The 12,303-nt window shown below is 40.9% G+C and overlaps 1 protein-coding gene, 1 long non-coding RNA gene and 1 gene segment (V, D, J or C); 1 reads left to right on the forward strand and 2 right to left on the reverse strand.

Annotated features, from left to right (window-relative positions):
• The first annotated feature begins 121 nt into the window (after nt 1-121).
• LOC102230174 (kallikrein-8-like) lies at nt 122-4,072 on the forward strand. Of its 2 annotated transcripts, XM_023335392.1 has the most exons (7): nt 122-1,651; nt 2,317-2,472; nt 2,589-2,769; nt 2,848-3,033; nt 3,186-3,247; nt 3,459-3,592; nt 3,697-4,072. In XM_023335392.1, the coding sequence occupies exons 2-7, from the start codon at nt 2,436-2,438 to the stop codon at nt 3,844-3,846; spliced, it is 750 nt and encodes a 249-aa protein (XP_023191160.1). In that variant the 5' UTR covers nt 122-1,651; nt 2,317-2,435; the 3' UTR covers nt 3,847-4,072. The 2 variants fall into 2 exon arrangements, with proteins under 2 accessions (XP_023191160.1, XP_014331019.1); XM_014475533.2 differs by having other exon boundaries at nt 122-2,472.
• Nucleotides 4,073-5,958: 1,886 nt separating this feature from the next.
• On the reverse strand, nt 5,959-6,955 carry LOC111608919. The gene is made up of 3 exons (XR_002752898.1): nt 6,875-6,955; nt 6,734-6,801; nt 5,959-6,370 (listed from the first exon to the last, which is right to left on the reverse strand). It is a non-coding gene; the product is annotated as an uncharacterized LOC111608919 (long non-coding RNA).
• Nucleotides 6,956-10,490: 3,535 nt separating this feature from the next.
• On the reverse strand, nt 10,491-12,138 carry LOC111608894. The segment is given in 3 exon segments: nt 10,491-10,658; nt 11,260-11,687; nt 11,784-12,138. Coding segments are annotated over 3 exon segments (486 nt in total).
• Between the last annotated feature and the right edge of the window lie 165 nt (nt 12,139-12,303).

The following is a 12,303-nucleotide window of genomic DNA, read 5'->3' on the forward strand; positions in this document are numbered from 1 at the left end:
TTTTGGTGTTTGTTGCACAAATTCAAATATATGCTGCTATCAGCCAAAAATTTAATCAGTGAATTTGTGTTTTTCTTAAATACTCCCTCTCACCGAGACTTACTTACATCTTCTGACAACTAGCCCCACTTATAATAACATTGACTAAGTTTGCTATTGGTACACTTTACCTAAAAATAAAAATTAAACATACTCACTACACAACCATGCTCCAAGAGTTGCTCACAACATGGTGAATTGTTCTGTTACCTTAAAAATGATCTGCAGTCATTCACTTATGAACTCTCCAGACTGATCCGAAGACGATCAGTAATCCATCATAAGTTGGAGTTTAGAGGCTTAAAGATGTGTAGAACCAGTTGAACCACTACTGGTTCAAATCTCCAGGGTTCACCATAGATACTAACCTCAACTTCAGTGGATCACAAACCATCACACAGATGCATATCACACATCCACCATACAGTCCTGACCATCCTCTGAACTGGTTCTTCACTCTACTCCTATCAGACTGCAGATACAGAACTGTAGTCTGGAAAAGGCTCAAATGTTTTGTCCCCTCAGCTGTCATCACATTGAACAAACCCTTGTGACACTCATTCATTTCCTTGTGTTTCCTGTAATCATTACTGTTCAGAAAAACAGAGGGACATCTGGGAAATATTGGGGAAATGCCTTATGTATATCTGCAGCTTGAAATATGTAATGACTGTGAAAAAGATCACTTCTACAGGACAATGAATGGTAAATGGCTTGTACTTATATATTACTTTATCAAGACCAGAGTAATCCAAAGCTCTTCACACTAGTCATTCACCCATTCACAATCACACTCGCCTATTGGGCCCTCTGAACCCCACCAGCAGGCAAGGCGGTTGAAGTGCCTTGCCCAAGGACACAATGATAGAGGCGGGTGGAGTGGACTATCAAATTAGCAACCCACTGATTGCAGTGCAAACTCATACTAATATCATCCCACAAAGACTATCTTTTTTGGCATAACTGTGTTACTGCTATGGAGTATCTTGTTTTGTTAGAGGTTTGTGGTGTGAGTTACAGAACTGGGATAGTGTGGGATGCCTTGTGCATATCCCATTTAGGATCCTTTCTCTTAGAAACAGTAGCTTAACAGATTGGTACAATCCATGTAATGGACTAATCAGATAAAGTTAGTTCTTTTGCAGAATATTAAACTTCATTATAGGAGGCCACAACATGTCTGCAGTTAGTCTGAATGCAAATGTAACCAAATACAGGGCTATTGTTTTATGAGTGAACAGACCTTCACCTGCTGGCCTTAGCTTGATAAGCTAACAGAGCACCCAAATGTTTTATAGCTCTGCCTAATAAAAAGCTATCTTTTACATTTTCATATATCATGTCACTGTTCGGAATTCAAATTCCAAACAGTGACATGATAAAGTAGGTCTATGTAGCATTTCTTTATGTAGCAAAGACATAGAGACATTAAGAAATGTACTGTATCCATCCATCTATCCATCCATGTTACTGTTTTTAGTTGACAGACTGGACAGATTTCCAGTTTATCACTGGACAACAGAGACACAAACAGCCATGGACTCATCAATGATGCTGTCAGGAACGATGAATTGTGGAAGAAGATGAATCCAGATGCAGCTTAGTTCGAAAAGTAAAATGACTTTTATTTTGTTAAGACTGGTACCTCTCCTATGTACACGTTCTTAAACTTCACTGAGAGAGCAGCAAGCTACGCAAATGATCCCACCAACACCGGGGACAACCAGAGAACTTAAATACACTGGAACAAACACAATCAAGAAAACAAAACAGCTGAGATAATCATGCCCAGGTAGCGGGCACAAAGAGACCTAATTAGAACAAAAAAACACACCTCATGACAGATGCAGTATTTAACTACATCAAATCTTCTACTCACTGAATGTGCCATGTTTACCGTCTAATTCAATTAAAAGCAAAGAAACATGGTTGATAAACAGATTACTCTGTTACACTGTACATTTAGTCTGTGGAAAGCATCATCCATCTATCCATCCATTTTCTTCCACCCTTATCCCATTGGGTTCAGGAGGTGCTGGTGCCTCTTGAGCTGTTAAAGGGCGAGAGGTGGGGTCACCCTGGATAAGTTGCCAGTCTATCACAAAAAGCATCATAGGAGTTAAAATTTATTTTAAACTCAAACATTTTTAAGCAGATGTTTGTGGGTTTTAATTTAATTATTGTAATTTAGACCAGTTTATACTCATGTAATTGAACTTAAACCTTTGAGTTAATTTAAAAGGATGAATTGGTAACATCAGCCTTCTCTGTATGCAGATGACAAAGCAGATCAGTGTCCGTCCTGTGATTGGTGGCTTCCTGTCCAGCAGGAGGTTGTGAACAGAGTTTAAAAGCTGCTGCAGGACTGCAGACATTCACAGAAAGCTGGACCAGCAATGGCTCTGCTGAAGGTTCTGCTGCTGCTGGGGCTGGGTGAGTCGGACTCACTGCTGCTGCTTTCTGATGTTCATCTGCTAAATCTGATGAAAGCTCAGCTGAAATGTTGACCTTACATGTTTGGTTAATGATGAAGTTACCTTCTTCTTCAGGTTTTCCACTCAACTCAGACTCGGTCTCACTGGAGAAGAGAATCATTGGAGGTCATAACTGTCGTGATGAAGAGCGCAGATTTCACGTGAAGATCACTCTGAATGGGAGATTACAGTGTGGAGGATCTCTGATCAGTAATCAGTGGGTTTTAACTGCAGCTCACTGCTGGGATCCCAAAGGGTGAATGAGGGACACTTTTTTTGAAACATCACACAAATGTATTTTCATCTGTCTGATAACTGTTCTCTATTTGCACAGTACTCTTGAAGCACATTTGGGAGTTCATCTTAAACGTGTTAAGGCGGAGAGTCATAAAATCACTCGCCATGAGATCTATAAAGATACCAATAATGACAAACATGACATCATGCTCCTTAAGCTGCCAAAAGAAACAACAACAATCAAACCTATCAAACTGACTGATTGTTCAAAACCTCTCGAAATGTAAGTTTTATCTTAATTAAATCTGAGAATTTGGTTCTTTATCTTCAAATTGAGACAAAGTTCCAGGAGGAATTTTAAGATTTGGTCTTTGAGGGCCAGCTCATTTTCTGAAGGTGACTTATATTTCTACTTTTGTTTTTCTTGTGTTTCAGTGGCACTAAGGTTCAGATCGCAGGTTTTGGACCAGCAATAACAGGATTAGATAACAAACGAAGTGAGATAAATGTTCATGATTCTCACTGTTTTTGTCATTACCTCAAAATAATTCAGATTATATATCAGTCTTCAGACTTTTGCTGAAGATGAACTTAGCAGAGTTTCCTAAATGTCAGATTATGAAGAATATTCAGAAATAAACTGATACACTGAATAAAATGTTCCAACACTGAGACCTAACATCTGTTTAATCTGCTTTTCATCTACAGTTGACCATGAACCAGTTGATCTTCAGTGTGCAGAAATTAAGATTTTTTATCATGGCAAAAAGAAACGTTCTTCTGAAGAATATCAGTACGAGCACTGGTCCTGTGCTAAAAGCTCTATTAAGGACACATCTTCAGTAAGTCTGTTTTCTAATCATTTTCTGCTGCAAAGCTCGACTTTTTGTCTATTTTACTGAATAAATTATTTTGACATAAAAACTGAAAGCTTTGTTTGTGACAGGGCGACTCTGGTGGAGGATGGGTCTACCAGGACAAGCTGTATGGGGTTCATGTCCTAACTGGAGACAGACACAAAGCATGCAGTGCGCCAGCTTATTTCATGGACATCTGTGGCTACAAAAAGTGGATAGAAGACACTATTAAGACATAAAATCCACTGTGTCTGAATTGTGCCTAAATATTTCAAGCATCATAAAATCACAAAGCTCAAGTTAATCTTTACAATTTAGTTTTCGGTTGATTCATTTCTTGATTTACAACAGAATTATTTGGGAATTAAAGTTATTGTGTACAAGTTAATCTGTGATAATATCTTCCTTCTCAATAAGTAAAGCTGTTTGTAATAATCAGTAATTATATTCACTGTCACATGACCAGAAAATAAATGGCTGTTATCTGATCAGATTGTCTCTCTTGTATTTATTTCTGGTCATTAGTGAAGAAAATAACAGATTTTTTCTAACATACTGAACATATTTCTAGTTTTAAGACTGTTAAACTGTTAGACTGTTAAATTAAAGAAAGCTAAAAATAGTTTTTACGGAAAACAATATCATCTGCATGCATGTCTTGGACTTATTCAGGTAAATTCTGACTGTTTAGAACTGAACATTTTCTAACTTTTTTGGAAACCTTGCAAGGACAGACATTAAAACCTATTCAGAAGATCATAAATCATACATTCCAGATCTGGATTAAAGGTGGTGATATCATCATATATTTTATAATAAACAATAAACACACTTTGGCTCTACTAAAAAATGAAGGAAGGAATAGTTAAAACTAAAACACTTTAAATCATCATTTCTACTCAGACAGGAGCCAGAAATGACTGAACTCTTGCAAAGAAACTCTCAAAATTTTAATTTTGATACATATAAAAGAAAAAAGTGTTTCAAATTTACCTAGCAAGATAAATATTTTTGTCATGCAAAAGCAATGTTTAGCTTGCTAGCTAAACACTATTGAGAAAATTAAAGGTGCCTAAACTCATAGAATATATAAAGAAAGGTTTAAATAAGACTCAGAACTCCATCTGCTCATGGTCAAAGGAGAAGAGATTTTTAATGCACATCTGCGGAACCAAAATATCCAAAACACATCGTTACAGTAGTCTCAAAATCTCTTGACTTCTACTTCTGGTATCAGTTTTTTATAGGATCCGAGCTCTGCTGGTGTGTATTGGAAAGCCCCGACCAATGGCGTTGCTTTCCTCCATTTACGTAGTTCATTTGGCTCCGTCTTACACTGGATGTGTATTGGAAGTTCCTTGGAAATATTCAGACCTCTTGACTTCTCATCTGCTCCGTTTCAAAAGTGCTATTAGTCAAATTGTTTGTTCTTTATCTATCCAAACAGAAGTTCCTTCCCACGTCTTGAGCTCCGGCCCAGTTCCTTTGCTGGCGAGCAGGTGAAATGTCTGGTGCCAGAACTTTCTTGCACAACAGCTTAAACTGACAACTTTCCTCTCTTTAATGATTGTTATTCCATATCTTCTCCAAATCTTCTCCAAATGTAGCAGGTCTCCAAAGACCTGCTACATTTTCCAGAAATCCTCGGCGCTCTGCAGAGTGACAAACATTTGGAAATATTTGTTGCCCAAAGTAAAATCTGATGAGGATCTAAATGATTTTAGGCTGAAGCGCTGACTTGTTCTGAAATCGAAACGATTTGTGAAATGGGAAGTTATTTTCTGGATCTGCTTCAGTTCCAGAGCAGGAAGCCGATGCTGCTGCAGCACTTCATGTGACACAAAGTGCTGCAGAAGCTTTTCATGGATTTTTCATCTGCCTCTAATCCAGCATCATATTTGCTGAGAGATGTGAATATTGACCTGATGTGACTTTTTCATAGTGACGCCACTTCTGGTCAGAGGCACGTTGTCTGACCCTGAGGCGCCTGCCACACTTTCATCATCTTTGTTGTTCTTTACACATATTCCTGCCACAGTCACCATGAGAATCAGCACATTATAAAGTTTCCTGACGACTCGGTGGTCGTGTTCCTGCTAATGGCTGATGTTCGGACCGGTCTCGATAAGGACTGCTGGGAGCGAAGCTTCAGCGTAACCAAACAGAAGAGAAGTGGATGGATTTTAGGAAGGTTTCGCTCCCTCTAGGTACGAAATGTCAGGTAGGGACAGACTGACGGACAGTGTAGCATATTTGTAAAGATAACATACTATATTTTCAATACATGTAAATGGATTGTGACCAATAAGATCAATGGGCTAGTTTTCACAGAAGGTAAATGCGACTCATGAAGGAGCAGACAGACTAGAAGTTTGCAGTTGAAGTGCCTTGTATTTATAGTGTGAAAAAAAAATTATATACATATTTACAACAGTGGAAACATCCAAATGGCCATATAAAAATGCGCAACAGAGAAAGAAAAACAAAAACCAAAATTTATCAATCCCACAGTTCCAACATAAATGGACCCACACCCTTCAGTTCATCTACCCCAAGCTGGGGTTGATTAGAGGTCCCAAGCAGATTACTAATAAAATGCTTGGTGCAGTGCAGGTCATCAGCTGACCAAAGTCAGATCAGAGTGGGGACAAAATTGTTCATTAGCTGCAAGGAGCCTCCTACCAGCCTGGCAGGAGAAGCAGATGTCTTCCAGCACCAAAAGTGCAATCTTTCCTTGGGCTCCAGCTCAACATCGAACCTAGCCTGAATAATAAAACAGGACCATTTTCTCAGTATGTACATATAAATAATCAAAACATTCTAGTGTGCACACAAATTCATTAAATGGCACTCTTTGCACTATGAATAATTCTAAAACAGTCAATTTCAGGCAATATGCATTTTCAATAATTATAAAATTCAATATAAATCCATGAAAAATTCTATAAATATGCACCATATAAATTAGTTAATATGAAATGTAAAAAAAACTAATCTAAACAAGTGCTCAATAAATATTTAAGGCACCTTATTGTCCATCAAATGGGTTAACAGTCAGTCATTTAGCAGCTACACCAACAAACAGTGACAACGAGCTAATGCTAAATTACACACAGAAACACTCACCAATTCCGCAGTTTTATCTCGCACAAACAGATTTTTTTCACCTCCTTTATGGCTCTAGTAGTTGGCTCCTACAGTTCAGCACATTATGTAAGCATCGTACAGATTTAAGGTGAATGATGAATGACACAACGCTCAACTAACCTGCAGCTCTGCTCCTCCCAACGCGTCCTAATGTTTCATACCTCCCGGCTCCTGCTAATATACCTAGCAGATAGGCTGCGATGGTACATGTGACACTGATACCCAACAGCGATTGGCTGACATTACATTCAAGATATCGCGAGAGTTGAGATAAAGGTGACAGGGAGTGGAGAAACCGGATAATGGGGGAATGGAAGTTACATTTTACACCCGGGTTACAACAGACTGACGGACAGAATGACGTCTGAGTCCCAGGCTGATGAATCTGCCGGAAAACAGACGCAGTTCCTCCAGACATTTACCAGCTAAAATGTTGATTATATATTTATGAAAATGTTTGTAACTCAGGGTAAAATCTGGCCTGTACCATCGGTTAGAAGGACAGTCAGTCACATGACGCATTAACCAATCACGACGTCCGGATGGTCATTCGGGCTCCAGGTGTGAAGGGAGAGCTGGAGACAAAACTGTTTCTACTCCCTGACCCCACCACCCCACGCACAGCCAGGTAAATAACCGACAGAGTAAAACTGGAGAATCTAACAGTTTTTCTCCAGGAAAATATGATAAAAACTAAAATTAAAAATTAATTGAAATAAAATAACAGGAAGCCTGAAGAGGAACCGAACTTCATGGACACAAACAGTAAGTTAGTACACCCTGCAGTAAGTCAGTACACCCTGCATGCAGCTGGACAGCAGGCTTCGTTTCTGGATATTTTCCAGCCGGTCCAGTTGATTGGATCAGAACCGGGTGGAGAATCTCTGCTCTGGTTCTCCGTTTGTCAGTGAATCAGAAGTTCTTGAAGCTCTGAGAGGCTTTAGTCTGAAGCCTGCTGCTCAGGAAGGAACCATGTTGACCCATCAGGTCGGTTTAAGCAGAACCAGAACCAAAACTGGAACAAACCGCCCGAGACGTTCAGAACCTGCTGGTTCCTTTGAATCCGGACTGAATCACGAGTTTATCATCAGTTGAAACATTTGATCATTTCCTTTCAATGCAGAATTTTTCCAGTTTCTGCCTCTCATGATGCGGCCTAGTTAAAGGCCGACCAGGAGACAGGAGCTGCTGATTAGAGTCAATTCAAATCAAATTTATTTGCATAACACATTTCAGCAGCCAGGCAGTGAAAGTCTTCACATCGTAAAATACCATAATGTCCGATAATACATGAAATCAGTCTATTCCTCTGATAATGTTATTTTCTGATGGAGCGCCACCGCCACCTACTGGCCGCTTTTGGTACTGAAGCATCTGCTCTACAGGACAGATGGATTAAATCTGAAGACATCAAATATGTCAAATTTATTCAGTTCAAATATAAAAATAAACATTATTGAGCTGAAATCAGAGGATCCCTGGATGGAAACATTTAAAACAGGAAGCAGGGATGAAAAATCAGCTCGGAATAAAGAGCGAGCTTAAAAAGAAATATGAGTTTAATCCATAAACTAACAGGAAAAAATAACAACAATAAACATAAAATACACTGAATAACTGAAAAGGACACAAAACACTAATGAATGTAAAAGTAAAGCGGTGATGTGTTTCATTCTGGTCCGTTTTGTTAACGCCTCTGGTTTAAAGCTTCTCCTGTGAAACAGTAAAGATGTCAGAACTGAGAGTTTTAAAGGAGAAATGATCTGAAACTGGTCCAGTTATGATCCCATGAATGAAATATTAAAACGCTGCAGCAGGAAATCAGCAGCTGAAACTGAAAACACCGGAAAGCAAGAAAGAAACAGAAAATATGGCTGGAAGAGTTTTCACCACATGATGGCGCTGTGGACCCATGAGTAGGTGAGCCGATCCCAGCAGTGAGGTTCTGATCCGAGATGGCTTCAGAGAGTAGAGCCCAGGTCCGGGACTCGGCTGCTCAGCACCGATCCGGACCAGGAATCCGGGTCGGTGCTGCAGCTGCCCTCCTGCATGTTGTCGGGTCCAGAAGAAGAAATATTGATATGAAACTCTCACCGGGTTTTCTTCCAGAATCGACGCCTCGTCTCTGTCTGGACTCGGCTCTGCTCCACCAGTAACTTATTTCTCTTCACCAGGACGGACCGGTACAGCGCCGCTTCATTGCAGACGCTGCACCAATCCGCCTGTCGATCTCCAGCTCCCTTCTTCCCCCATTCCTGAACAAGATCCCGAGATACTTGAACTCCTCCACTTGGGGCAGGACACCCCCCTTGACCCGGAGAAGGCACTCTACCCTTTTCCGGCTCAAGACCATGGCCTCGGATTTGGAGGCACTGATCCCCATCCCGGCCCCTTCACACTCGGCTGTGAACCGCTCCAGTGAGAGCTGCAGGTCATGACCTGGTGAAGCCAAAAGGACCACATCGTCTGCGAAAAGCAGAGATGAGATCCTAAGGCCACCAAATCGGATCCCCTCAACACCTTGGCTGGTCTAGAGATTCTGTCCATGAAAGTGATGAACAGAATCGGTGACAAAGGGCAGCCCTGGCGGAGTCCAACTCTCACCGGAAACGAGCAGAAAACTTATTTTTTGTTTTACTGAAACCCACTCATTGGTTTTCATCTGATTTTCGATTTATTTTCAGTTGCAGTTTCATCAAACCTCTCAGGTCGGACTCAATAGATTTTCAGAATCAAACATTTCAGTCTGAAACTCTGCAGTTTGGAGAAAAAACTGAAACTTTCGTTCAGAATAAATTAATTGTGTTTCTGTCTTGTTAGTGGCTGTTGGTCATTTTGTATTGACCTGTTGCTCCTGCAGGTTTCCGGATGCCGAGTCGTCCTGAAGTTGTGTTTCAGATGTTAATTTTTCTAAGTTTTGAAATCAGAATGTTGAAAATAAGGTGATAAACTGTTTGCAGAATTCCTTAAATCTATAAAAACCTTTTTGCACAAAACCTTTAAGCATCACTAGAAAATGGCTGACATTTCTGAAAATGTTCTTTTGCTCATAGTAAACTTGTATTTTTCTTTTAATTTTAAAAATGAAAATTGTCAGGAGTTAAAATTGTGGATTTTTCCTCGATGATCAGATGATGAACTTCCATTTCTTCCCATAACAAGTAAAAAGCAGAAGCCTTGGATGAGCAGCGGTGGTTTGTGGTTTCTCTTATCTTTGAACCTGAGTTTGGTGTCTGTGGTCAGGTTTTTGTACAGCCTCCTCTACATGTTGCACCACTGTGTTTCTAGAGCGCAGTAGTAGAGGCCTGAGTCTGCCAGGGTTGCTGTTTCTATCTGCAGTTCAGTTGATGTATCTGTTGTTACTGATCCGTAACGATCGTTGGGAACGTACGCCTCCTTACTTTGGTTTTTTGCTCCTTTCCACAGCAGGAACTGAGGAGCCTCAACATCGGAAACTTGTTTGTACCAGTGAAGGTTGGGAAGATTTGATGTTGTCTCGTAGTTACAGCGGAGTGAGACACGCTGTCCTTCTGTCCCTCTGTCTTCACCTCTAACAGCAGCGATTGAGTCCTGAGCTGTTAGTCCTGTTAAAGTGGAGAAAATGAACAACCTGATCGGTATTACTGTCTACCTGCACAACTAAATCAACTTGTGAAATAATTAATTACTTAATAATAAAACTCACCTCTACTGAGAGACAGAAGCAGAACCAGGCAGAGCAACATGTCTTTGGAGTCCTTAGAGCCACACTGCAGATCAACAATGTTCTTCCACTGCAGCAGAAGGAGGAAGAAATTATGTCATTGGATGAGCTGAAGGTCAGTGGGCGGGGCCACTTCAACTCAACCAATCAGAGAGTTTTCTGCTTCCTCAGCAGCTCTGTCTCTGATCTTTACTGCTTCATGTCTCTGTTGTCTTTGTCTTCAGTCCATAGACTCAACAACCAGTGGACCAACAGGGAGTGAGGCCCTCTAGTGGCTGCTGGGGAGTACTGCAGGTTTTTGTGCAGAGTTTGATCAGACACACATCAGTGTTCCTTGTGCAGAGTTTCAGAAACTGCTACATTTGAACGTCTCCCTCCCCTCACTCATTTTTCATCCTGTGCATCATTTGCTACAAGGTAACAGGGCTTTGGGTTTGGGGCTACCAGCGATGGGACGCACTGATGGGAGGTTTATGGTAAATATCCTTCTTTGGGTGCTCTGCTTTTGCAGGAATTGTCAATCAGTATCCTCCTGTCTTCTCACCTGAGTTTGAAATGTATCCATTTGCAATTAGTAGGCAGCCAAATAAAGATGTATGGGAGCCAAATGGCTAAAAGGTCCAGAAATCATGTATGACCTGCACTGAGGATGGAGTACCTCCTTCACAATGAGCCTCACCGGATTGCCACATCTAGCTTGCAAAGCAGCGGGGGGTCTGCTGGGCAGCCCCACACGGTCAGAGAGGAAATTATATTCATTCTGCTTCCTCAGCAGCTCTGTCTCTGATCTTTACTGCTTCATGTCTCTGTTGTCTTTGTCTTCAGTCCAAAGACTCAACAACCAGTAGATTAACAGGGAGTGAGGCCCTCTAGTGGCTGCTGTGGAGTACTGCAGGTTTTTGTACAGGGTTCTGGTGTTTCCTGTCACTGTGGGCCTCACAGCGCAGTAGTACACAGCAGAGTCTGTCACTGCAGCAGAGGAGATCAGCAGATCCATCTGGGTTTTATCAGCATTCATCTTGAAGGAGAAACCAGGAAGCGGCGTTGACATTGGAGCTCCTGTTCCTGAGTGGGAGATCAGGAAGTCTGGAGGTTTTCCAGGATATTGTCGATACCAGAAGAAATAATCATTTGCAGCTCGTCTTGAAAATGTATAGGACAGATTAACAAAGCTGCTTTCTAAACTGAAGAGTTCCTCCTCATGAGGAGTAAGTTGATCACAGCTGATACCTAAATGAAGAAATATCTGTTTAGTTATAAAAGTTTTCATCGTGAGTCATTGACACATTTTCCCAGTTTAAGATCATCATTAAGATCCAATCTGACCTGTTAGCAGAGAGATGATGAGCAGAGACAGACCATAATAGTCCATGTTGAGCAGAGTTAATGTTGGAGAGTTGAACTGAACTGAAGGAGGAAGTTTGAGTCTCTTTAGAGATCAGGAACAGATCAGCTCCTCCTCTTCCTCCTGGTGGAAACAAAGTCTTTCAGACCATAACATGGGTTGTGTTCAGTGGTTGAGAGAAAGCAGGAGAAACATTCAGCAGGACAGTAAAAACTCACAACTACACCAGTAGACTGTTAAAGGGGATTCTACAGTGTTTGTCTAGTAAAACACGCTACAAGGCCTCAGCTGAATAGCTGCTGTCTCACCATTCCTGAAGCACAGTTCATTCAACCCCTTACATTACTGTCATGCTAATGTAGCCTGATCTTTGAGGCCCTCTAGTGGATATTGTGGAGTATTGTATTTTTTTTTGCTCTGCAGGTTTTTGTGCAGGGTTCTGGTGTTTCCTGCCACTGTGGGCTGCAGAGCGCAGTAGTACACAGCAGAGTCTGACAGACG

Source organism: Xiphophorus maculatus, chromosome 6, assembly GCF_002775205.1.
Source record: "Xiphophorus maculatus strain JP 163 A chromosome 6, X_maculatus-5.0-male, whole genome shotgun sequence".
Lineage (NCBI taxonomy): Eukaryota > Metazoa > Chordata > Actinopteri > Cyprinodontiformes > Poeciliidae > Xiphophorus > Xiphophorus maculatus.